Here is a 24125-nt window from a genome sequence, read left to right as displayed (position 1 = left end):
CATTGGCTCTGACAGATTTTGAAAACATTTAGATTTTTGTTATTAGCTATCGAATCATCCATCTATCTAGATATCCATTCGTCCCGGCGTCCTTTCATCCAGCCATTCATTTTCCGTCTAAATATCCCTTCACTTGGCCTTCTTTTTATATTAAAATCTATGTAGACAGCCATCTATGCGTTCATCACTATATCCGGCTTTTCAATCATCCGTTCTCCTTCAATTTCTCAATCAGCGAGCCATTCTTTCATACATCCTTCCAGCCTTCCATTCAAACATCCATCCAGCGATCCGTAAAACTAGCAAACAAGCCATCCATTTTTCCAAAAAGGTGATACTTGTCAATTTTTAGGAGCAGCTTTAACTGCAGTGGGCCCGCATGTTTTTCAATGAACATTAGGTTACAATTTTTTGTTCAAAATGCACGGTACATGTCTTCAGTAACACTAATACGTGGCTAACAAAATGCAAGTTTGCATCAGAACTTCTCATGGTTTTTACAGGACATTGAGTTTTTCTGTACAGCAGTTTGAGATTTGTTAAAAAATAACAAGATAGATGAAAAATAAATTTTTCGATTTGAGCTGCAGTTCTGAAGATTTAAAATTTTTCATTTCTGTGAGCTTTTTGATAGATTTCGAATTTTGATTATTTGATTTCGAGAAATGGTTTTGTAAGTCTTAAATCTGGTGCAAGAATTTCTTACACGAAATTGATTTACATCAACCCGGGATTCAGCTGTGTTTCATTGATCGGAACAAAATGTTTCTTTCTGTTTCTTTTTTTCGTTTCTTATTTAATGGGTAATCAGAAGGTTAATAGTAGCCAAGGTTACAGTCAAGAATCCCTTCATCTCATATTCCAGTCAAAATTTTTCTAGATAAAGAAGTGATCAGGACAAAAACGAGAAGATTAGAGTCGATGCGGTTAAAATTGAAATTGATACGGGTTAAAGAACAAGTAACTCAAACCCGTAACCTTCTGTTTCTCTGGTTTTGATCCAAGCAGATGTATCTGCAAACGCAGAATTAAAATATGATGTTTTCAGTTAACGTGCCGCAAATGAGAGATTCCAACTTAAGAATCAATTATAATGGATTGTTATAGTCTATCTCCATAGAAATTTAAAATGATCGGTTAAAATGGAATAAAATTTTTTTATAGACCAAGCAAGATAAAAATCAATTTAAACCCATATAATCAATTATAATGGGCTATAACGGATTTTATTGGTTATAATAAAACTTAGGAAAAACCTGGAGTTTCCATAACTTTTCAAAACTTGGACTTTGCAATCATTAAAATGAGATTTACGTTTGGCTTCTAATGTTTGTTGTTTTGTTCTTTGTATAATTGTGTTTACAATTTTTTTTCAGTTTTTGGGGGGGGGGGGATATCTCCTCCCCTCCTCCACTTACATCACACTTAGGCCTAACATTCTTACTTCCTCCATTTGCCATCCCTGTCCCAAATTTTACTCCCCTTTTTACATGTTTACGCCTCTATCTTCCCCCTCTCCCCCTCCATACTTTTCGCCGACTACTCTTTTTACCCCCAGCCCTGCCCCTTCTTCCATACATCCCCCCCCCCCGCTTTTTTGGCCGGTCTTTTCAACGCTTAGAAAATTTTTGAAAAAATTGAAAATGTGCTGTGGGGGAATTGCAGGTGTTGGGAAGTGAGTGTGGGGACGCTTAGGCGTGGAAAATTTGGTTAGGTGTATGAAGGTGGGTTGGGCGTGGGAGAAGGAGGGGGGGGGAGTGTTCAAAAATGAGATATTTGTGACGGATGAGGATAAAAATGGGGGTATTCCACTCGTAGGACGCTGAATACATTTTTGTTAGAATAAAGTAAATATGAATAAGCTTAGAAGCCAAAAAAGCTGTGAGAATTGTCGGAAGGGCAGCAAATTTCGCAAAAAATTTAGAGAGTCGTTTGTACAGACTACAATCAATTACAATCCATTATAGTGGAATATATTGAATAAAATCAATTTAAATTCTTAGAAAATAAGGGAATATAATAGATTATAATCGATTGTGTGGTCCCAAAGTTTAATTATAGTCGAATATAATGGAAACATTCCTGATCAATAAAATCAATTATTATCTATTATTTCCATGGATTTCCTTGTGGGCTGGTTGATCTTAGTTTTTTTTTATCTTTCTTTGTTTCTGTTCTATTTTTTTTGCAGTGATGTATTTGTACAAAAAACAGTTTTCAAACAGTCTGTAAAGTCTCCAGCCTCCGTTGAAGTTCGGTTATTCCCGCATCCAGTTTCGAGCGTTGATAATCAATTATAAAATGATTTTAGTAACAGTCTTACAAAAAATGAGAAAAAAATTGATTTTAATCAAATCATAATCGATTATCATCTCTCTTTTTGAAATAAATTTTAATCCATTATAATACATTATGAACGATTATTTTTATCCGAATTTCTAATCTGTTAGTTTTGCAAAAAATCCAATTTAATCGTTAATATGCCCTTTTGTTTGCCCAATTTGTCTGCGACCTTCCTCCTGAATTGCTTATATTTTATGCTTTTGGCTTATGTGAATTATGTGAAAAATGGGAAAATTGCTTTAACAGTTTTCAAATCAATTCAAATTTATAATTTTTTTTTCATCTCTTCATGATTATAATTGTTCCATACATCCCCCACCCCCCCCCCCCCCGCTTTTTTGGCCGGTCTTTTCAACGCTTAGAAAATTTTTGAAAAAATTGAAAATGTGCTGTGGGGGAATTGCAGGTGTTGGGAAGTGAGTGTGGGGACGCTTAGGCGTGGAAAATTTGGTTAGGTGTATGAAGGTGGGTTGGGCGTGGGAGGAGGAGGGGGGGGAGTGTTCAAAAATGAGATATTTGTGACGGATGAGGATAAAAATGGGGGTATTCCACTCGTAGGACGCTGAATACATTTTTGTTAGAATAAAGTAAATATGAATAAGTTTAGAAGCCAAAAAAGCTGTGAGATTTGTCGGAAGGGCAGCAAATTTCGCAAAAAATTTAGAGAGTCGTTTGTACAGACTACAATCAATTACAATCCATTATAGTGGAATATATTGAATAAAATCAATTTAAATTCTTAGAAAATAAGGGAAAAAAAATAGATTATAATCGATTGTGTGGTCCCAAAGTTTAATTATAGTCGAATATAATGGAAACATTCCTGATCAATAAAATCAATTATTATCTATTATTTCCATGGATTTCCTTGTGGGCTGGTTGATCTTAGTTTTTTTTATCTTTCTTTGTTTCTGTTCTATTTTTTTTGCAGTGATGTATTTGTACAAAAAACAGTTTTCAAACAGGCTGTAAAGTCTCCAGCCTCCGTCGAAGTTCGGTTATTCCCGCATCCAGTTTCGAGCGTTGATAATCAATTATAAAATGATTTTAGTAACAGTCTTACAAAAAATGAGAAAAAAAATTGATTTTAGTCAAATCATAATCGATTATCATCTCTCTTTTTGAAATAAATTTTAATCCATTATAATACATTTTTTTTATCCGAATTTCTAATCTGTTAGTTTTGCAAAAAATCCATTTTAATCGTTAATATACCCTTTTGTTTGCCCAATTTGTCTGCGACCTTCCTCCTGAATTGCTTATATTTTATGCTTTTGGCTTATGTGAAAAATGGGAAAATTGCTTTAACAGTTTTCAAATCAATTCAAATTTATAATTTTTTTTTTCATTTCTTCATGATTATCATTGTTTCATGAGCACATTTTAAGTTTTTTTGACCACCAAAATATTAGCACAAAGCTTTAGTTTAATGGTTGATATAGAAGAGTTATATTTCGCCTACTGCGGGATTCTTTCAATTAAAATGAAGGTATATCTATGAAACTTTTGTTTCATGGTGAAACTTTGTGTTCAGATGAACCAAAATGTGACAAGACATCTCACTTTTAGAGATTTTTGAAAGACAAAAGGAATAAAATCTATTATAATAGATAATAACTGATTAAATGAGATTTTAAGAGATTATAAGAGAGTATAAAGTTTTATAAAAGATTATTAGAGATTTTCGGAAAACTATAATCAATTATAATTGATTAAAGTTCATTATAACTTCGCGAAAAGTCTTATCATTATAATGCATTAAAAATTGTTTAAACATCTAAATTTTGCGCTTATAATGAATTATACTTTTAATAAAAGTATAAATATAATTGTAAAATAGTCGATTATTTTCTCTTTTTACTGAGTGCGGGTTGGTTAAGGATGAATTGTAATAAATTAGCATTATAGCAAACCTTCCTTGAGATTATTTTATAATTTTTTTGGGGTCTAGGAATTCAAATTCTGTTTCGACTGCTTTTCTGTGTAATGCTGTATATCGAAAACATGCATATGTTTCAGAAAAAATTGAAGTAAAGCACATTAAACTCATGCGTAAAATGACTGATCGGAACATTCTGTTCTTTTCTCTCCTTCTAGGTTGTGATGCGAGAATTAAGCACCATTGGGAGCGTCTGGGAAGAATTAATAATTACCTGGAAATTTCATTTATATCAACACTGATCGGAGAATTCTTATCGTCTCAATTAATTGGGCTGCAATTGGGTAATTGTACGCGCTGTTCAATCAAGTGTTCTGTTCTTTATTAAGCTTGGTTGAATTTTTACATAGAGGTAAAATAAATAATTCTAAGCTAATCAGAACATTCTGTGTAGTTTCCCACTTCTATGATCTATTACGTGAGGGGTGTCAGCGTTATTTTGATGAAGACATACTACTTTAAACCAAGTTATGTGAACAAATCGGAACATTCTGTTTCTTTCCCTCTTTAGGTTGTGTTGAGAGAAGGCGAGTGGGGAGTTGTCGATTATGAGTTCAGGTGTGACCAATGGCTGGATGCAGGGGTGGGCGACGGACTCATTAAGAGGACACTAGATTTGACAGGTAAGGGAGTTTTTTTTTAAATTCAAGTTGAGATCATCGAATCTTTAATCTCTCATGTAAATTTGCAACATGCTAGCTTTCTTGCAATAACATCGTATGTTGTTGTTAATAGCAAATTGAAAAACAAAAAACCCTCTAAGTAACAAATATTATATATATTTTTTCTTAGTTTCTGTCTGCGTATTGATTGTTTTTAATATTTCCATTTAAAATACTTGTGTAGCTAAATTTATAAGATTCGTAGAAAATTTAAATGACATAGCAGACTAAGCAGTGTTTTTTTTAGGCGAAAAACGAGTCGAACACTTCAAAGTCGAAAAAGAAACCACTGCCGATCAAACCCATCAACAACAATCTCAACCCGACCCAAACCAACAAACCCACACATGGGACCTCTGGGTCACCACTGGTCCACAGGAGGAAGACTCAACTATGGCCAGCATAACTATGTCCTTCTATGGCCCACGGGGAGTTGAGGCGGTTGAGAATTATCCTCTTCAATCGAGTAATAATGAAATGTTGTTTCGACCGGGACAAACGGATCATTTCGAGGTGAGCTAGTATTTTTTTTTGAAGACTACAAACCACTTCTATGAGAGATGGAATTTGGCAGACTTATAAAAAACAAAAATGGCCGATACAACTAAAAAAAAAATCCCCAGCCAAAAATTTTCTCTGCTCAAGTGGAGCTTTTTATTATAATTTAAAAAAATTGATTATAACTTATCGAAGCTACTTTTTGTTCATTTTAGTTTCATTTGGATAAAAAGATTTTTTTTGAGTTTTGACATTCAATTTTAAGAAGTACCTTCGATTTTTCTAGAAGTTCAAAATTTGAAGCGAAGAGTTTTTGAAAATCTGGGATTTTATTCTTGCTGTTTCAGATCCAAACTCCAATTTGGTCTGAATTGAAGAAGGTTAAGATTACTAGTGACAATAAAGGGGAGTCGGAGGGGGAGGATCGATCCTGGTTCATTGAGAGGCTGAAGATGAAAAATAGAGACACCAAAGATGAGATTCAGTTCGAGACGAGAAGGTGAAACAAAAGCAAAATTTTAGAAATAAAAAAAAATTTTCAATGTTTTATAGTTGTTATAACTTTAAAAAATTTTATGGCATAAATGTGAGCCAAGTTTCAGATACAAATTTATACAAAGCAGAATGTTAATCCAAAAAAAAACATTCCACCCCTTTTTTGGTCGAGCAAACTGATTTTAAACGCTCTCTCAAACCACTTTAAGGACCCTAGCCCCAAAAACTCAACAATTTTGGCAATTAATTCGGCCAAGTCTTTCGCGTAAATTTTTACTCCTGAAAATTCCATAATTTCAAATCTGTGTGATTTCTAAACCAAATTTCGACCTAGAAAAAAACAACCTAAATCAATACGTGTCTGTTTTTGTAATTTGCATGTAATTTATTTAGAGTAATAAAACAAATAGATAATCAAGAGCCTAATCATCTCCAAAATAATGCAAAAGAAAATGTTTTGTTTTCACTTGTAATCAAAAATCTTTTTTCTACCGTTACGGAACGACTGGATTCAGTGAGCGAAAAACGCAGCGCATGATAAAAAAGCGAAAAAATACTTTATGATGCTTTTTACACTGAACAAAACGTTACACTACACAAAGCACTCAGAACAATTTCTACGTTTCTACGTGCAAAATTGCGGCTGACTTTAAATGTGAAAAAATTGTATTGCCACAATTTTTCCGCAAAACCACAAAGAAAATTTATTAAATTTCACTAATTTTTTCGTGCAATTTACCGAATAGAAAGCAAAAAACCTTTTAATAAAAAAAATTGTCATACAAAATTTTATTCACGCAAGGAGTGGCGGATCTAGGATTTTCTCGAGGGGGGCTAGATTTTCAAAAAATTTCAAAAATTTTGTAGACTTTTTTTAGGTCGAACAAATTGACTTTCTGAGGTCTCCTAAATTTTTATAAAGACCCCATTTTTACCAAAGTTTGTGCACCGCAGGCAATTTTTCCAAAAAAAAACAGGCCAAAAAAGGCGTTTTTGGACCTTTTTGGAAAATTTTGGCCAAAAAAATTGCGTTTTTTTGGCGCGCGCTCACCCCTAAAAATTACTATATATTGGAGCCAAAGGCGCCCTTAGAAACATTTTAGGGCCGCCACCAAAAAGGGTTATCGCAAATTATGCTACAAAATTGCTGCTGACTTTAAATGTGAAAAAATTGTATTGCTACAATTTTTCCGCTAAACCAGAAAGATAATTTATTAAATTTCACTGATTTTTTCGAGCAATTTACCGAATAGAAAGCAAAAACCTTTTAATAAGAATAAATTTGTCATACAAAATTTTGTCCAAGCAAGAAGGGGCGGATCTAGGATTTTCTCGAGGGGGGGCCAGATTTTCAAAAAATTTCAAAAATTTTGTAGACTTTTTTTAGGTCGAACAAATTGACTTTCTGAGGTCTCCTAAATTTTTATAAAGACCCCATTTTTACCAAAGTTTGTGCACCGCAGGCAATTTTTCCAAAAAAAAACACGCCAAAAAAGGCGTTTTTGGGCACTTTTTGGAAAATTTTGACCAAAAATATTGCGTTTTTTTTTTGGCGCGCGCTCACCCCTCAAAATTACTATATTTTGGCGCCCAAGGCGCCCTTAGAAAAATTTTAGGGTCCGCCACCAAAAATGGATATCGCAAATTAGTACAAAAGGGGACCCAGGGGTCGGCCGGGGTCAAATTCCTGAGGGAAGGGGCATCCATCCCCCACCGCCTCCCTAAATCCGCTTCCGCTAGTGCATACAAGTGAGTTTTATACAAGTCCTATATATCGATTCATAGTGATTCAAAGTTTTTCTTAGTAAAATTTTTTCTTCAGATTTTCTCTACAAAACTTGCTCATCATGCACATTTTTTGCTGTTTTTTACCACCAAATTATGAGCACATTGTTTTAGTTTGATAATTAGTTTGGATAAGCTATTTTACACCTGCTGTGGGAACCTTTCAATTATTATGAAGGATCTCTATGGAATTTTTTGGGATGAAACTGTGTATTGAGATTAAATAAAAAGCGATAAAGATATCTCACAATTTGGGATTACCCCATAGCAAAAGTATAATATGTTATCAGATAGATATATTTGTGAACCCACTATAGTCACTTTTCGGAAAACTTTTGACGAAAAACAATCAATTGTTTTTCGTTTCTTGAAATTTTTAGAGTGGAGTTATAATTGTTTGAACATCAAAATTTAGAACGTTTAATTATTTGTAGTTTTTGTAAAAGCGCAATTGTATTTTTCACCCAATAAATTTTTTTGCTAGCTTTAATACTTTTTTACGAACGAATTCATTAGGAAAGAAAAGCAATTTAAAATCTGGTTTACAATCTCAAATTGGTTAGATAAAGTGATAAACTGGGTATTAGGTTAGTTAAACTGGATAAAATTATGAATTTGATAAACTAGATTTTTTAATCAGTTTCGATAATCCGTCTTTTGCATAGAAAAAAAATCTCAGGCAAATGCAAAAATGTTTATTCAAATTACATAAGAGAAATTTTGTCAGGAGAAAAATATCCAGCCAACTGATTTTGTTTTGTTTCAGGTGGATATCGGATAAAAAGGAGCACAACAGTGACTTGAGCGTGGAGTTCCCAGCCATCTATCCTGACAGACCTGCTTATCCATGTAATAAAACTTTCTTCGAAAATATTTTTTTAAATAAAAAGTGGTGATATGTCACAATATGTGGTAATTTTGAGAATTATTTGATAATTGAGAGCGGTTCTAATACTAAAAATTTGAAATGTATTATCACATTGTCATTTCTTTTTCAACCAATTTACATGCTACTAAGATACTCTTAGATGTTACTCTGCCAGATGAACTGTTATTCAAAAAATCAAATTTGACAATTCTTTCGCCGAAGATTTTTTCTTTTGAAATAATCTATAAGTACTGTTTGAAATTTAACAAAGAGCAATCCAGCTATTTAAATTGAATCTGTCACCTATTGTAACAAATCACCAAAAAAGTGTTGAACTGAAATTGCCGTCAGAGATTCTAGACTGACGGTTTAAAAAAATTGGATTGAATAAGTCTTAAAAAAACTCAAATCAAGAGTGAAAAACCTTCTGCACTAACATATACTGAATTTGATGGAAGTGCGCGTCGAATAAACGCAAATTTAGCGGTCAAAATTTTTCAAAAACTGTCTTTTCGTGCTGTTTTTTTTTTCAATTTTTGACGGTGGAAAATTAATTTATTTAACAATAGGGTCTTTATGGTGTTTTGAAAGCGGTCGCAAAGTTACTTTAGTTGATCTAGAAAAACAAGTTAAAATTTTGGAAAATCTTTTTCCCATTACGCTAAAAAATCCTAGATGCGCTTCTGATAAAGAGCATTTTCATCTGCATCCTGATACCTACTAACAACAACAGTGCTATTAAATTTTTCGACTGGCCTATAATTTGTTTCGTTCATGCAGCATAATTTTTGGATCATTTGCTCCGCTTTTTACGTAGTATTACACCAAAATTCGAAAATACTCTTAGAGCAGGTCAAACTAGTTATTGCCGCGCTTTTATTTTATACAAAAAACAATGAATTTTCGTTTTCTAAATCGGGAGAAACTTGATTGATTTACTGTTTGCAGATTTGGCGTACCACTACGCAAAAATCAGGGGCGGATTTGGGGGGGGGGGGCGGTGCTTTTTCTTAAAGTTTTGGCAACCTGGGCCGATCCAAAGATCCCCATTTCTACAATTTTGAGGTATCTTTTTTTGGCTAACTTACCCTAAAACTTTTCTAAAGGCGCGCGCGCTATTTTTCGCCGGCGGCGAAAAGATTTTTTTTAATTTGGCTGCTGTCAAAATAGGGTCTGTATAGTGATTTGGAAAAGCTCAGAAAATCAATTTGGTCGACCTAAAAAAGGTCGATACTTTTTTCGATTTTTTTTCACCCTCCACCGCCTCGTTAAAATCCTAGATCCGCCCCTGGTAAAAAAAATCAAGCACGAATTGTGGTTTATGAATTCTGTAAAACATAGAAGAGTCAAAGATTTTGTAACCATTAGCACAAAATTTAGTTTCATACGATGTACTTCAATTGTACCTGATTTAACATATATTTCTTACAGTGGTTGTGTACACAATTCATACTTACACTGGCAACAGAGGAGCTGCTCAGACTCTGGGGGATGTCTGGATAGTGCTTCGAGGAACAGAAGGGGAGTGTGGACCAAGGTATCTTTCAAACACAACTTGTTATGTAGGGTCATGTTTACTACAGAATCATGGCTTTATGGGTTATGGCAGAATCAATTGATCATGGGAGGTTATCTTGCAAGATTCTTTTAAAGAAGATATATCTCTTTAAAAGATCGTGCAAGAATCTTGCAAGATCTTGCCAGACATCCTCCTTTAAAGATAATAAGAGAGGTAATTTTTTTTACCAGTAGACACTACCAGTTCCCTGTAATAAAATTTGAATACTTGAACAACCCATCATTTAAAAGGAAAATATAACCGCATAATTAGACGAACATATTTATTTATTGGTATTATGTGAACAGAAGATTCAAAATATCTCAGGATAATTGAATCTTTTCATCAAAATTATGACTTAAAAAATGACATTTAACCGCTAGAGTTGCAGAACAACATGAAAAATTCCATACAAACTTTTTTTGAAAGTTTTAATTTGAAATGCATAAATTATAAGACAATCTGAAACTATTTACATTACGAAAAACGAAAAATCAAAATAATATATGAACAGTTTTAAAATTTTTTTAACCTAATATTTTTCGAGCTTTTTGTGATCGCAGTCAAATTGGATCTCCATAGTTTTTTCTGGCGCTCAGAATAAAGTTTTTGAAAGTTTCGTAGTTGGTTATCTTGCAAGATCTTGCAAGAATTTTACAAGATTCTTCCAAGATAACCTCACTCTTGCAAGACCTTGTAAGATAACCTCCATCCTGTAAAATCTTGCAAGATAACCCTCCTTGATCGACTAGGGTAGATTTTGGTTTCTTAACTGTTAATCTGGAATTTGTTTTTTTTTTAATTTTTAAGATAAAATTTTAGCAAACGCACAAATATATCAGCCTAATTAGAAACTGATTTGTATAACATGGTAGCTGTTTCTGAAAAAAAGTTATGGCAAAAACGAGTAAGAGTTTGATTGTTGTATGATTATTGTTACGACTTCGGCTGAAACTTCGGTTGTGTTTTAATTTTTTCCTTTCTTGTCGACGCAAAATCAGGTTCAACAGATGATTATCGGATTGGATCGAGTGATACATCAGACTCGAACCCTTTCAGTCCTGGTTCCAACGATATTAAAAACTCAAAACGTTTTAAAGTTTTCCCAGTGTCGAGAAAAACCGGTTTGAAAATTTTGACTTTTAGTCTAATTTCTATCGAAAAAGTGATCGAGTATCTTTCGTTATCTGAAAACTTAAAAGAACTTAATTTTTCCAGAACGCAAACTATTTAGGGCTTGTAGACAAAAAAGTTCTGTATTATTCAAAAAATTTTGTGAAAAAAATGTTTGATTTTTTTTTGTTTTCTGGTTGTTGTTCGTCGTTTTAGGACCAATTTTTTTTCTACATCGGGAAGAAATTTCCAGCAGCTGGAATTAAATATTCATCAATCGCCAAACTTCGTTCTGTTTTTTTTTTTTAATTTTATGTTAAAGAAATGTAAAAAAAATATTGTAAAATGTTTTTTCAGATTAATTTTTCATTTTCAGGACGCTTCGTAGACCCCTGGATAGTGAGAATCCATTTGTGCCAGGACAAACAGACACTTTCCAGTTCGTGGCTGTCTCTTGTGGCCAGTTGGAAGTAGTCACAGTTGGACATAATGCACAAGGATATGGTAAGCTGATAGCAGCTTATTGGAATCCGGTTTTATACTTTTTTCTAAGAAAAAGTAGTTTTGAAAATAAAAATTCGAAAAATTTGAAATTTGCAATAATCGAGGATTTACTTAACAATATCCACCACTTTTAGGAAATGGGGGAGATTGATAAGTAGATCAAAATGGTCGATTTTTTGAACAATCAGAATGCAGCAAAATTAGAATTCTCATAAGAAAGCTCAGTGCTAATTTACTGTATTTATTTATAGGAGTGGAGGTACCATAGGGGGGGGGGGGGATTTGGAGAGATTGTTAAGTAGATCCCGTTTCACTTATCTTCAAATAGTAAAATCTGTATCAAGCTTAGTCTTTTAGGGATATTATTTTTTTCAATTGGTACCAAATAAATGCTTTCAAAAAACCTTGTCTGTCTGTAATTATCAGGGGCCGGATGGTATTTGGACAAAGTTGTGATAGAGCAAGACGACTCCCCCTACGAGTTTCTGTTCTCCTGCTACAGGTCAGATTAACAAAGCCATTTTTAATTTTCACCTAAAAAATCTACAAGCATCTTAAACTGGAACATGCCGTATGTAAAAATTTTAAAATGTAAAATAACGTTTTATTTAATGCCGTCTTGAAATATATCTTCAAAATTCATCCAAGAAAAACAATATTATTGCATTTTTTCAAATATAATCTTTGATTTTAACTATATTTTATTAGTTTTCGTATTAAGACTTTCTTTAAGTTATAAAATTTAATCTGTTTTTCAAACAAACCTTGCATCTTTTTTTTTCACTTCAGATGGCTAGACAGTGGAGTTGAATCTGGCGAGATTGCAGTCGACCTCGCGCTAAGCAGTCGCGATGAACCCCCTGAAATGGACCCATTCACTGCTCCCAGTCGAAAGACGACCAGCCAGCAGAAAGGATCTTCGAAGAAACGCCAATTCCGTGAGTGCATCAATCCAATATTTTCTCTCAGATTTAGAAATTTGGCTTTGAATCTGTCGTTGTTGATTTTTAGTTTTTTTAATATCTTAAATTATTAAAAGACATTGTATTTAAAGATCAAAGTGATTAGTTTTGCTCTGAAATAGTTGATAAATGGTTTACAGATCAAACGAAAAATACAGAAACCTGCACCAAAAAACTGAACCAAAAACAAAAAAAACTGATGCGTTTCAGCTGAACAATGGACCTTATCTGTGACAACCGGAAATGGTCCCCGAGATGGGACCCAAGCCAATGTGTTTCTGCAGGTGGTGGGGGAGGGGGGAAAACAGAGTCAGGAGATGATGATCGGAGGGGGAGTGGGGGATCCATTTTTCCCGGAATCAACCAAAGAAGCCGAGGTTCGAAAGCAGTTTTTTTTTCGATTTTGAACTTTTAAAGTGCCCATGCGAGCTGATATTCAAACATTGGGCTATTTTCCAATTTCCCCACATTTGAGTTTCAAGTTTCAAAAATTATTTCAACGTTGCTATTATGCGATGAAATTTTGCATGGTGAACAAACCAACAATTGTGAACAGATTTGGTCTTAATATTTCACATCGTAATATCACGCATTTAGCCGTTATAACACGTAAAACTACTATGAAAATGAAAAAATTGAAATTTGAGAGCGGAATACTTTGTATTAAGTTTCGACAACCAAAAATTCGAGAATCGTGCAATCGAAAATATTTTTAAATAACAGTGGACAATTAAGATTCACATTTCCAGTAAAATTTATTTTTAACGAAAAAGGAGCAAAAAATGTGGGATTATTTAAACTTAAACCCAGATTGAAATATGTCAGAAAAATAATCAGTAATGATTTGCTATTTCGTAAGCAGAAAACCAGCGGTCAGAGAAACAATTCAGAGAAACAAATTGCAGCATTGCTTTAGTTCTGCATCAGAGCTAGTTGCCTAGTGCTACTTTAAGACTTGAATTATTTATTCATATCAAAATAGAGACAAAAAATTAATTAAAACTTGCAAAAAATGTGGCCTCCATCCAGATTCGAACGCATTAAGTATCGCTTCGTAATTACCGTAGTTACCTTTAATTTTTAAGCCCTTTGGTTCAGGATTTTCTCAAAGGCACGTTTTCGAAAAATTTCAGGTCGACCAAACTTGGTTGATCGCAATTGTGTAGACTGTATATCAGCCATCTTAACAGAGAGAAAAAAGCTGAAGTACAGTGATGAAAAAGTATTATTGGGTAAAACTTAGTTTAAAAAATATTATATTGTTATTCACCCGTTATTGTTATATTAACTACTATCTACTGACTCAGAACTCGTCATTCATCTAGGGTTGCCTTCTCGCTAGCAGCACTTGGTTTGAGAAAAGAACCCAGGGCTTCCTGGAACCAAGGAGGGAAAAACCCAAATATGTTTTTCTACATTTTTTTACTTTCAGGTCTTCACTAGTGGTGTTGGTAAGCCAACAAAACTGAGACTGCGTCACAATAACAAAGGAGAAAATCCAGACTGGCACTTCAATAAGGTACTCAACCGGTCATCTTATTTGACTAATAGACTTTTTAAAAGACTTTTTGGCGCAGCCCTTTCTTCACATAAGCATTAGTTTTATGAGATAACGAGTAATTTTATAAGGCAAAGCATGAAGCATTAATGTCTTTTCCATTAACCTAATCAGACTAAATAGTCAAGCTTTTTCTATAACAAATCGACATTATTACCAAACACTGAGGAAAAAGTTTATATCACGTGAAGGAAAGAAAAAATCTTAAGCTTTTGTAATTAAAAACCTGTTATCGTAAAGTTTCAAATCAATTTGGATAACTTAGCTTATAATTTGTGGTTATTTTTATCAATTTCGAGGTAAAATTAAAAGAAACCACGGATTTTTATTTCGAATATCAAATTTTCGTTACAACCAACCGCAAAACAAATCTAAAAAGAAGGTTCTGTATCTTCAAAATGAAAAATGGAACTCTTCGATTTTGCAGGTGGTGTTATATGACCCAGTGAGTAATGACCAGTTCTGTGCATACATTGATGGCCATATATCTATGGACCTGAACTGTGGGGATCTGGTGAAAGAAGTGGCCATCAACTGGCCAGGAGACAAGGCCACACAAAGTAGGACATGATTTTTTCCACTTTTTTATTACTTTTCCGATTCTTTTGTCATTTTTTTTGTTTTGTACAAAGTAAGACATGAACCTTTTTTCACCTGCGTTTTTATATTTTTTTCCAATGTCTGTTGTCTATTGTGTCTATCTATTTTTATCCAGACATGAGAATTACAGCTAATACGAGACGATTTTTTTTCTGAATATTTTTGATGAATCCATCCAAATTTTCCCGAATTTTTTGTTCAGACCAGAAGTTGTTCACACCTAAGTTCAAATAGGAGTTTAACAGGAATTTTATGAACAATCTCGGACTTTATCTTTTTATTGTAAATTTTTTCTAACATGCTGCTATCCAATCAACACCCAAAATTACCGGAAGAAATGGCTGAAAAAAATTCAATTTAATAAAGTGGTTGGATTTTGAAATTCAAATGAAAAGAGACAACGAGTAAAATTGAGACCAAATTAGCATGTTAAATGAAATTGATCCAAAAAGTGATTAATAAAAAATATTAATTAGTCAAAAATTTCACATATTATTTTTTTTTTGCAGTCATAACTTACCAAGTGACAGTTGTGACTGGGCACGAAATAGGAGGCAGCACTGCAGCTGATGTCTTCATTGAACTGTTCGGCCGATCGGGATCGTCGGGCAAGAGATACTTGAGGAGAAGTGTGAACAAGCGTGAACAGACTGATGATGGTGATGATGGAATCGAACAGAAAGTGATGTTTTCCATGGGCAGTGTTAGTGTTTGTTTAGTTTTTTCCTGGAAACCTGTAAAAGTTCCTCCAAGTTTGATTAAAAATCGCAAAATACTTGTGACAGTTTTAGATTTGAACAATTGATAATTAGGCCCATGAAATTAATAAAATTTCATACTTGGCATATGAGACTGACCTTTTTTTATCGTTTACATTAGTTTCGGAAATTGATGTTGCAATTATTTAACAATTTTTTTAGTACAACAGTTAGCCATGAAGATGCGTTTCTATTTTCAACAACAAATAAAAAATGAAATTTTTTGTAACCGCTATTAATGGCCAGATTTCAGCGATTTGGACAAACTGAACTTGTTGTTTCTAACTATTTGGAATTTCGTATTGACAGGAGGACTCGTTCGAACTGGAGGCCGTCTATCTTGGCCCCCTTTCCTCCATCCGACTGGGGCACGTGGGCAAGGGACTCCCAGCCTCCTGGTTCGTGGACCACGTGCGAATCAAAGAACATCCGCAAGGTAAAACTTTTACGTGTACTGCACAGAAAAAGTGTAGGGTGCACTGCACAGAAAAACAGTTTTTCACTTTTTCAAAAAATGTCTATTGAAAAGTTTCATTTTGTAAGCTCTTGTCATAGAGCAGTTAAAAAAAACTTTGCCGTTTGTCTTTCAACGATAGTTTGAGAACACTGCTCATTTTCCTCGTGACCTGATCACCGATCTGCTTACAGTCTTTACCAGGGTTGACAAAAGTTATTATACAACTTCAAAAGTGAAAATTTCTCATTCTGCTGTTCCAAAAAATAGGTATAAAACAGGCATTATACGCTTTTTTTGATAGTATGGAAATGTATGACAAATAGTTTGATGTACTACAGATTTATAAGCACTTTTCCATACTATGGAATTGTATGACAAGCGTTTTTCCATAAAATGAAGTTATAAATTTTTTGATTTCCTCTTTATTTTTGGCGTATCATCCAAAAGGATAAAAACCATCGCTTTCTGAAGCACTTTTATCCAAAATGTTTGATGGCAAGGATCTCACCGAGAAAATAAACTTTCAGCTTCAACACGAAATTTATTTTTGAAATTCAGCCAATCTTACTACAAAGAACGTAACTTTTATTAAGACTAGGACGCTGCCTAAATTACAAACCCTAGTGCATGAGGATCGTGGCCTAGTTTTTTGTTAAATTAGTTTTTCTTACCATTACGAGGCCAAATTGTGCACTGGGTAGGCGCACAATATTGTGTCTGTATGTTCCTGGATTCCATAGACAAGTCTTTAAACATGTTAAAATTTTGTCGGAACGATCAAAGAAAATGAAAGAACAAAAGAAGAACAAAGGGAGCGTCCTTGTTGCGGAATCCGCTTACAATGCGCAAAATGTACAGTTTGGCCTCGTAATGACTAGAAAAAATATAGAATTATTACCCTACACAAATTACCCAGGGTGATGTTTGTTTCATGAAATTTTTAGTCTAAGCTACATTTTTCTAACAAAAGACTTAACAATTTGCAAGCATAATGTTTTGGCATATTTTATAAGATAAAAACAAAAATTAAAAATCTTTCATTATATTTGAAATTTTGGATTGTTTTGGTAATGTATATAAAAACGCCCATACAGTTTTCATATATGCAAATTGTAAGGAAAACAATTTTGGACAAAAATCAGAATTTGTAGACGCAAACAATAAACCCGGGTTGCCTCCATAGACTGAAAAAGTTAATCATGTAATTCCAGAAACTATGTCTATGAAGAAATACTAAACATACAAGTTTCAATAATTTTTCTAAAATGGTGTCATCTAATTTTCAAAGAACTTTTTTCTTGTTTCGGCATAAAAGCCGGTGTATCGTAATAAAAACGCTGAACACTCCTATTTCTTTTGTATGGCGTATTTATGTATATCTTGATGATTGTCTGATATGTTAAAAACTCAATTTTTATAAGAGAAAACTATCTTTGAAATTTTTTGCCAAAAATTAAAAGTTTGATGCTTTTACTATATATTTGTGTAAGAAACCTTAGGTCCTTTCTAGTGCATTGTAAACACAAGACGATCAAACTTTTGGTGACTCTAGTTTGGAGTTAACCATGGTTTTTTCCATAAATTTTGAGAAGCTAAATTAAAAAAAAAAATCAAGTTTTTGGTTTATGGGAAAATGCTAGTCATAAAATTTCCATATAAGAAAAATCCTTCATCATAGACTTTTCATGCAATTTTCTGTACTTATGGAATTGCATGAAAAGTGTATGATTAGCACTTTTTCTTATGAATTTTGTATGATTAGCTTTTTTGGTCAACGTGGGAAAGTAATTTTTTGAAAATATTCAAAATAAACTATAAACAGTTTTCGAAAGATTCATAAAAATGCGAACAAAATACTTTTCATTCAACAACTTTCATTTGCTGAAGTTGTTTGATAAGCTTCTCTGCATCCAAAGAAAAAATTGAGAAAAAATTGAATAAAGGATTCAAATATTTTTATTTTTCTCCGACTTTTTATCGACTTTTGTCATTATTTTGGTTAAGCCACAGTTAAAAAGATTCTTCAGATTATGCATCTTTGAGTCCGACTAATTAAGAGGCACTACTTATAGCGCTAAAGCGTTTTTTGAAATGAAAACTCTAACCGCCAAAAAGAGCTTTGCTCAACAAAAATGCTTAAAAAAACAGAAAAAAAATACAAAACGGGCTATACTTAGACAAGCTGACAAGCTGACAAGCCCTTGATAGATACTATCCGAAACGCCGAAAACAAAAAAAAATAAGTTAATCAATACATGATATTAATTAGGTCGCCAGCAATACATGTTCCCGTGTATGAGCTGGCTCGACTCTGATATCGGAGACCAGAAAACGGAGAGGGAGTTCAAAGTGGATCCAACAAGTGTACCGGAAGACATCTCTGGACGTAAGTCTTTTTCAATCGCTATAATTTTTTGGGGTCCATTTGACCCGGGTTGACTGTCCTACAAAAAATTTCCCTTATCCTTGAAATTTTTGTAGATTTTAAGATTTGTGAGATACTTCCGCTATCTGTAGTAAGCCTGCGTTTACGTTTGCTATGCTCTAGTTTGATTGGCTGAAACGTGTCATTTTTAACTAAGTGATCTCCTAAGTTGGTTTAGGGGGTAAGGGATCAAGCGTACATCCCCCAAGTACATTTAGTGCGAAGAATCAATTTTTCATAGTCTAACTTTGAGTATAGCCTAGATTTTTTCAATATTAAACGTAATAATATAGAAAAATGATTTAAAGCATTGATCTAGGTAATTAATAGCATAGTTTATGTTTTTTAATTAATTATTACCAAACCACTCTAAAAATGTTTTCTTCTGTATGATATTTCATGCATACCATATACAGATCGTCTACGGATTATAACCGTTTATCTACAGATTATCTACTCATTGTATACTGATTATATACAGATTCGATACATACTATACACAAATTATATACAGACTATATACCGATTAAAAAGTATATATATACTGATATATACTGAGTATATTAAAAAAAAATAGAATGTAGGCCTTTCATTGAAATTTTTGTACTAATTTTTGATCTGAAAAAAATATAACATCAGTATTGTGGAAATATGTTTCAGCAAAAAAAATAATTGCTCTTTAATTAGTTTTTTCTAGGTTTTTGTTGATATTTTTCTCACAAAATTGCCCTAAAACCTTATAAATGACAATGGCAGAAGCTTTGCACAAAATTACTTTTACAACCGCAGGAACTCTTAGATTGCACAATCTTAAAGTGGTCTCTTGAAGATTGTAGTTTGCGGTAAACATCTTTCCTCGTGTGAGCTCAGCTCACTATGACACTGAGTAAAAGTTTTTTGATTACAATTTTTTTTTTAGTTTCGAAAAAAAAATCAATTTAATCTCTGATTGTTCAAAAATGAAAGTGGTACGACTCCTATAGCTTTCAGGCAGTATAATCAATATATATATATATATATTATATGCAGATCATCCACATATTATCAACAGATTATTTCTAATTTATCTACAGATTACTTACAAGTTTCATTGTATACAGATTAAATACTGATTAAATGCAGAGTATCACCTGATTATATACAGGTTTTATAGAGTAGAAAAACTCGTTATTTTGGCATTAAAATCCAATCATTTGGCATTCTTTCAATTATTGAACCGATTATCATTCGCAAAATTAATGTTGATAAATCGATTCCATACTTACAATGAGCTATAGTTTTTCTGAATGTAATCAATTTTTGTCCTTTTTTGTCACTGCGGGTACAAATGGAATCCCACTTATAAAAAAAGGTTTAAGTCAATTTTCTTTGCTCGTTTCTTTGACATGCATTTTTTCTAGATATTTTTTTTTCAGATTTAATAGATGCTTGTGGAGGGCTTTCTAAGGCAGGTCATTTAGGGGAAAGATTGTACGGTTGAGCCGGTGGAAGATTGTTTCCTAATTTTCTTGTTTTTTTTTCAATAATTCTATTAATAAATATTAAAATTCATTATTTCCGTGATCAATGAAAACAAACGATAATGAAGTATAGATTTAGTTAACAATCGACACCTCTATGGTATTAATTAAAGAACCCGTATAAAAAAGCAGCAAGCTAGCACTAGAACGGTCTATGTAAAATTCAATTTTTGCTGCATTCTGATTGGTCGAAAATTCGACTAACTTAACCTTCTTAACAATTTCACCGTTTCTTCAAAGGGAAAGGGGCAAATTTTATTTAGAAACTAAATCATTATAAATTGTTTCCAAGTGAAGTCGTTACACAAACAAAATTACAAATGAATTAAGCTTATTTTAGTTGGAAATTCAATATAGTAATTTGCTATTTCACAGTAGCTTATTTTCAACAAAGTTATGACAAACCTCATAGATCTTTTTTGGTCAATGAATTTTCATGATAGGAAAAAACAGAAAGCGGATCTGAAAAGAGAATTTGAAAATCAAAAACCTTGTCTTTCAGGACAAGAGTAGTTTTTGTAATGATTTGATTTCAATGAGTTTTTTAGTTAGTTCAGTAAGGATTTTTTCAAAAAAAAAACTTTTGTCTGTTGTTAAAAAAAGTATTTTAATCAGCGTGTATATGAAAAATTGAATTTCTTTCACATTTTCCTCAAAAAATATTAATGAAACAAAAGTTAAAAGTTTTAATTTTTCCTATTTTAGCCGGCGATTACAAAGTGACTCTTTCGACTGGCAAAGACAAAGAGGCGGGCACTGAATCTCTGATCACGCTGAGCATGTGTGGTTCCGTCAATACAGTCTCAACGGATCTGCCTCAAGTTAGGAATGGGTTCCAGCCGGGATCAGTCGACACATTTCCGGTGGGTGGAAACAACACTTTGCTGCCTCGGATCTCTTTAACTGCCACCCCCCCAAGGGTGGAAATTCAATAACAGTTACGAAATGAAATCATGCTTAGTCGTCGAATTATTTTTTCTAGGGGTTGAGGGTTTGTTACTGTGCACCAGTACATTTTTTCAGAAGTTGTTCGTAATAACCAATTGTTCCAGAAGTTGTTCGTAACAACCAATTCTTTCAGAAGTTATTCGTAACAACCGATACTAAATGGTTGATATTTTTTCTATCATTATTTAAACTTTTTCAGTGTTCGTTTGGTGATATTGGAGATCTACAGAAGATACGAGTAGAAAGCGATAATTACGGACACAATCCATCATGGCTACTTGAGAAGGTAAAAACATACTTTTAATCACGACAATTTATATCTTTTTAATTTGATCGAATTATGAAACTCCCAATTGTTCCAAACAATTAATAACTCAAAACTGCAGCCTTAGTTTTTTCGATCTACCTAAATATCTGAAACTGCCTGAAAAAATACAAAGCGAAATAAAATGTAGCATCATTTAGTTCTATGCTTTTATCCAAATTATCGTGTATCAAATAATTTCAATCCAAAATAGCTGAATTTTTGTCAGCGTCATTATTTATAAATTTTTTATAACACTTTTTTTCAGCTTTCGATTGAGAGTTTGTTCACTGATTGGAGTGAAGTATTCGAAGTGAACAAATGGCTATCGGCTGAATGGGACGGAGGCCATCTGGTCAGGGAACTCCCAATCAAACACACAGGCCTTGAAGGTGAGTTGCAATACTGTGACTGTATTAGTTAGCATCAGGGGCATACTTTTAAAAAATTTTGTTAAGAAATATATTGAATTGTTCAAAAAAACTGTAGTAGATTATTTATACTGCTTTTTTGAACAAAATCATTCGCAAGTTTTTGAACAAAATCATTCGCCACTTAAACTAATCTGAAGTTTTATTAAAATCCGATTTTACTTAAAAAAAACTAAACAGAAACAGAATTAGCCGATTCTTAACTCAATTGTCTTTTTGAAATTTTTTTTCTGTTTTCATCCTAATTGGATCACGATTCTCGTCAACTAATTTTTCACACAATTATTACCCAAAATTGGTATCGAGTTCTTTTAAATGTTCGGATGTGCAGACAAAACAAATCTTTTCTGTTTTACGGCCCAAAATTAGGAAACTTAATTGAGTTCTGTTTTTATTGAGAATCCAGATTCTCTTTCGCTGCATTTAATTTCAATCAATTAGAATTTCAAAAAAAAATCAGTTTTGGGCCGTAAAACAGGAAAAACCTGACCGAATAAAGGATATCACCTTTTAGAAATTTTATTTCATTTTATTTAGAGCTTCATTGAACTTATCAACTGAATGATTAAGCTGATTTGTGTTATTGAATTTAATTTAAGTGATTACACTAGCGTCAGCTTAGTGTGTTGTTACGAACCTTCTTTTTTCTACCCTAAGTCGCAAATATTGGAGCCACTTTTGATAGCATGGGCTTTGACATTTGAATAGTATAAAAATAACACAGCTGATGCTTTTTGAATTCATCTAATCAATCAAAAAAAAACTATTTGTTTCAAACAGCAGTAGAATAAAAAAAATCCGGATTCGGAATTTTTCCATCTCAAGTATTTTGCAATTTTTTTGAAATGCACAAATTATGCATAGTTTGGCAAAATTGTGTCAATTGTATTTGGTGCCATTTTTGCTGAATTGAATTGGCAATTTATTAGCATGAGTAGTTGCGTTACTCGTGGCTAGTGTTTGAAGATGGTTTAGTGTGCGTGGCTGAGGGTTTAGTGAGTGAGACCCGACATCATTTCATTGCAGTAGGTCACAGATCGAATCCTCGACCTAGTCGAATTTTTTTAATTCAAATTTGTTTTTTCCCCTATTGAATTTTGTAGAGCTGTTTTTGTCGTGTTCTTGCAAACGTTTGCGAAGAAAAGTTTCGCATTCGTATTAATGTTGCGATTAAATTAAATGAATGAATATATATGTTCTTGTAATTTCTTTTATTTTTAGTGAGAATGTACCAGATTGTGGTGGACACTTTAGAACGAGGAGTTCAAGTCGCAACAAATGACAAAAAAGCAGCAAAGAAGCAGCAGCCCAGAAAACCAACAACCCAAACTCCGTTCAGGTATATTTCATTTGATATTTGGGCATTTTTCTGTACGAACTTGATTAAAAAAACTTTTCGCTCAAAGAAAAAATTGCTCACAAACTTTAGGTTGTCTGATGGATCAAAACATTTTTTTTTCATCGATGCTTTTGAAGATTTTTTGAAATTGGTAATCACTTTTTCAGCAATTAGAAACTGAAAGAGGCCTTTTTGATCACAGTAATAAAATTCTGTTATAACCAAAGATAAAATTAAACTGTTATAACCAAAGCTTTAAAAAAATCCGTTCGTTTTCTTACAATCTTAATCTGAAAACTGAGAAGAGTGTTGATTAAATTTGCATTTTACTTCCGGCAAGAAAAACGGATCGAATGATTATGATTAAGGGAATCATAAAATTTTGGAAAAATTGCCTTAATTTTCACTTTAATTTTAAATGAGTTGACCTCCATAGATCGAAAATGCTAATCTTTAATCTTCACAGTTCCGTAACCAAAATCTATGAAAAAATTTTTTTCAAAATTTTATGCATTTAGCTAAATTGGTGTCATCGATATTTCAAAGACTTTTTCTTGTTTTGGCATAACAGCCGTCGCATCGCAAAAAAATGCTAATCATTGAATTGCCAAAAGTGATGGTGTTTTGAAGTAACTTCGAAAATGCCTTAAAAAAAATTTTGTTTTTCTTAACTGAAAAATGATTTGTGTAATCGAACAGATTTTTTCGTTTCGCTTTTGTGGATGCAAAATTTATTTTTTTGAGTTCTTTTTTGAGTTATAAGGTAGTCAAGGCTACACAAAAGTTGCCTTATTTTTCCGTTTCTCCTCATAACTTTTTTCGAAACCATTCAAAAACTCTATTGACTTGTGCATTTTTTGGTGTGTCTTGTGCAATACATGACTTATTTAAAATTCAAAATCAAAAATTCAGCTTCTTTGAATTTTTAGGCCAAAATTTATAAGTTTGTTACTTTCACTTTATTGTTTGTGTGAGTCATCGATATTCAGGTAGCTCCGAATGCATTGAACTTGCAAAATTGTTTAAGTCTTGGTAACTCTAGCTTCAAGTAACCAGGG

General features: G+C 33.0%; 1 protein-coding gene across 1 annotated transcript in view; it reads left to right on the top strand.

Annotated features, from left to right (window-relative positions):
* LOC134855548 (lipoxygenase homology domain-containing protein 1-like) overlaps positions 1-24125 on the top strand; it is a gene marked incomplete at its 5' end in the record, with an annotated part of 191574 nt that overhangs the window by 162793 nt on the left and 4656 nt on the right. The window contains 18 exon segments of the mRNA XM_063872089.1: positions 4794-4905; positions 5192-5457; positions 5790-5941; positions 8489-8571; positions 10022-10127; positions 11638-11765; positions 12192-12267; positions 12555-12703; positions 12938-13104; positions 14160-14246; positions 14713-14845; positions 15395-15588; positions 15953-16079; positions 18370-18486; positions 20751-20908; positions 21193-21279; positions 21566-21689; positions 22950-23067. Of these exon segments, the coding sequence (XP_063728159.1) occupies positions 4794-4905; positions 5192-5457; positions 5790-5941; positions 8489-8571; positions 10022-10127; positions 11638-11765; positions 12192-12267; positions 12555-12703; positions 12938-13104; positions 14160-14246; positions 14713-14845; positions 15395-15588; positions 15953-16079; positions 18370-18486; positions 20751-20908; positions 21193-21279; positions 21566-21689; positions 22950-23067 (2384 nt within the window).

The sequence above is a fragment of the Symsagittifera roscoffensis genome, chromosome 10 (assembly GCF_963678635.1).
Source record: "Symsagittifera roscoffensis chromosome 10, txSymRosc1.1, whole genome shotgun sequence".
NCBI lineage: Eukaryota > Metazoa > Xenacoelomorpha > Acoela > Convolutidae > Symsagittifera > Symsagittifera roscoffensis.
Note: the sequence above shows the minus strand (reverse complement) of the source record. Positions and strands in the feature narration are given on the sequence as shown.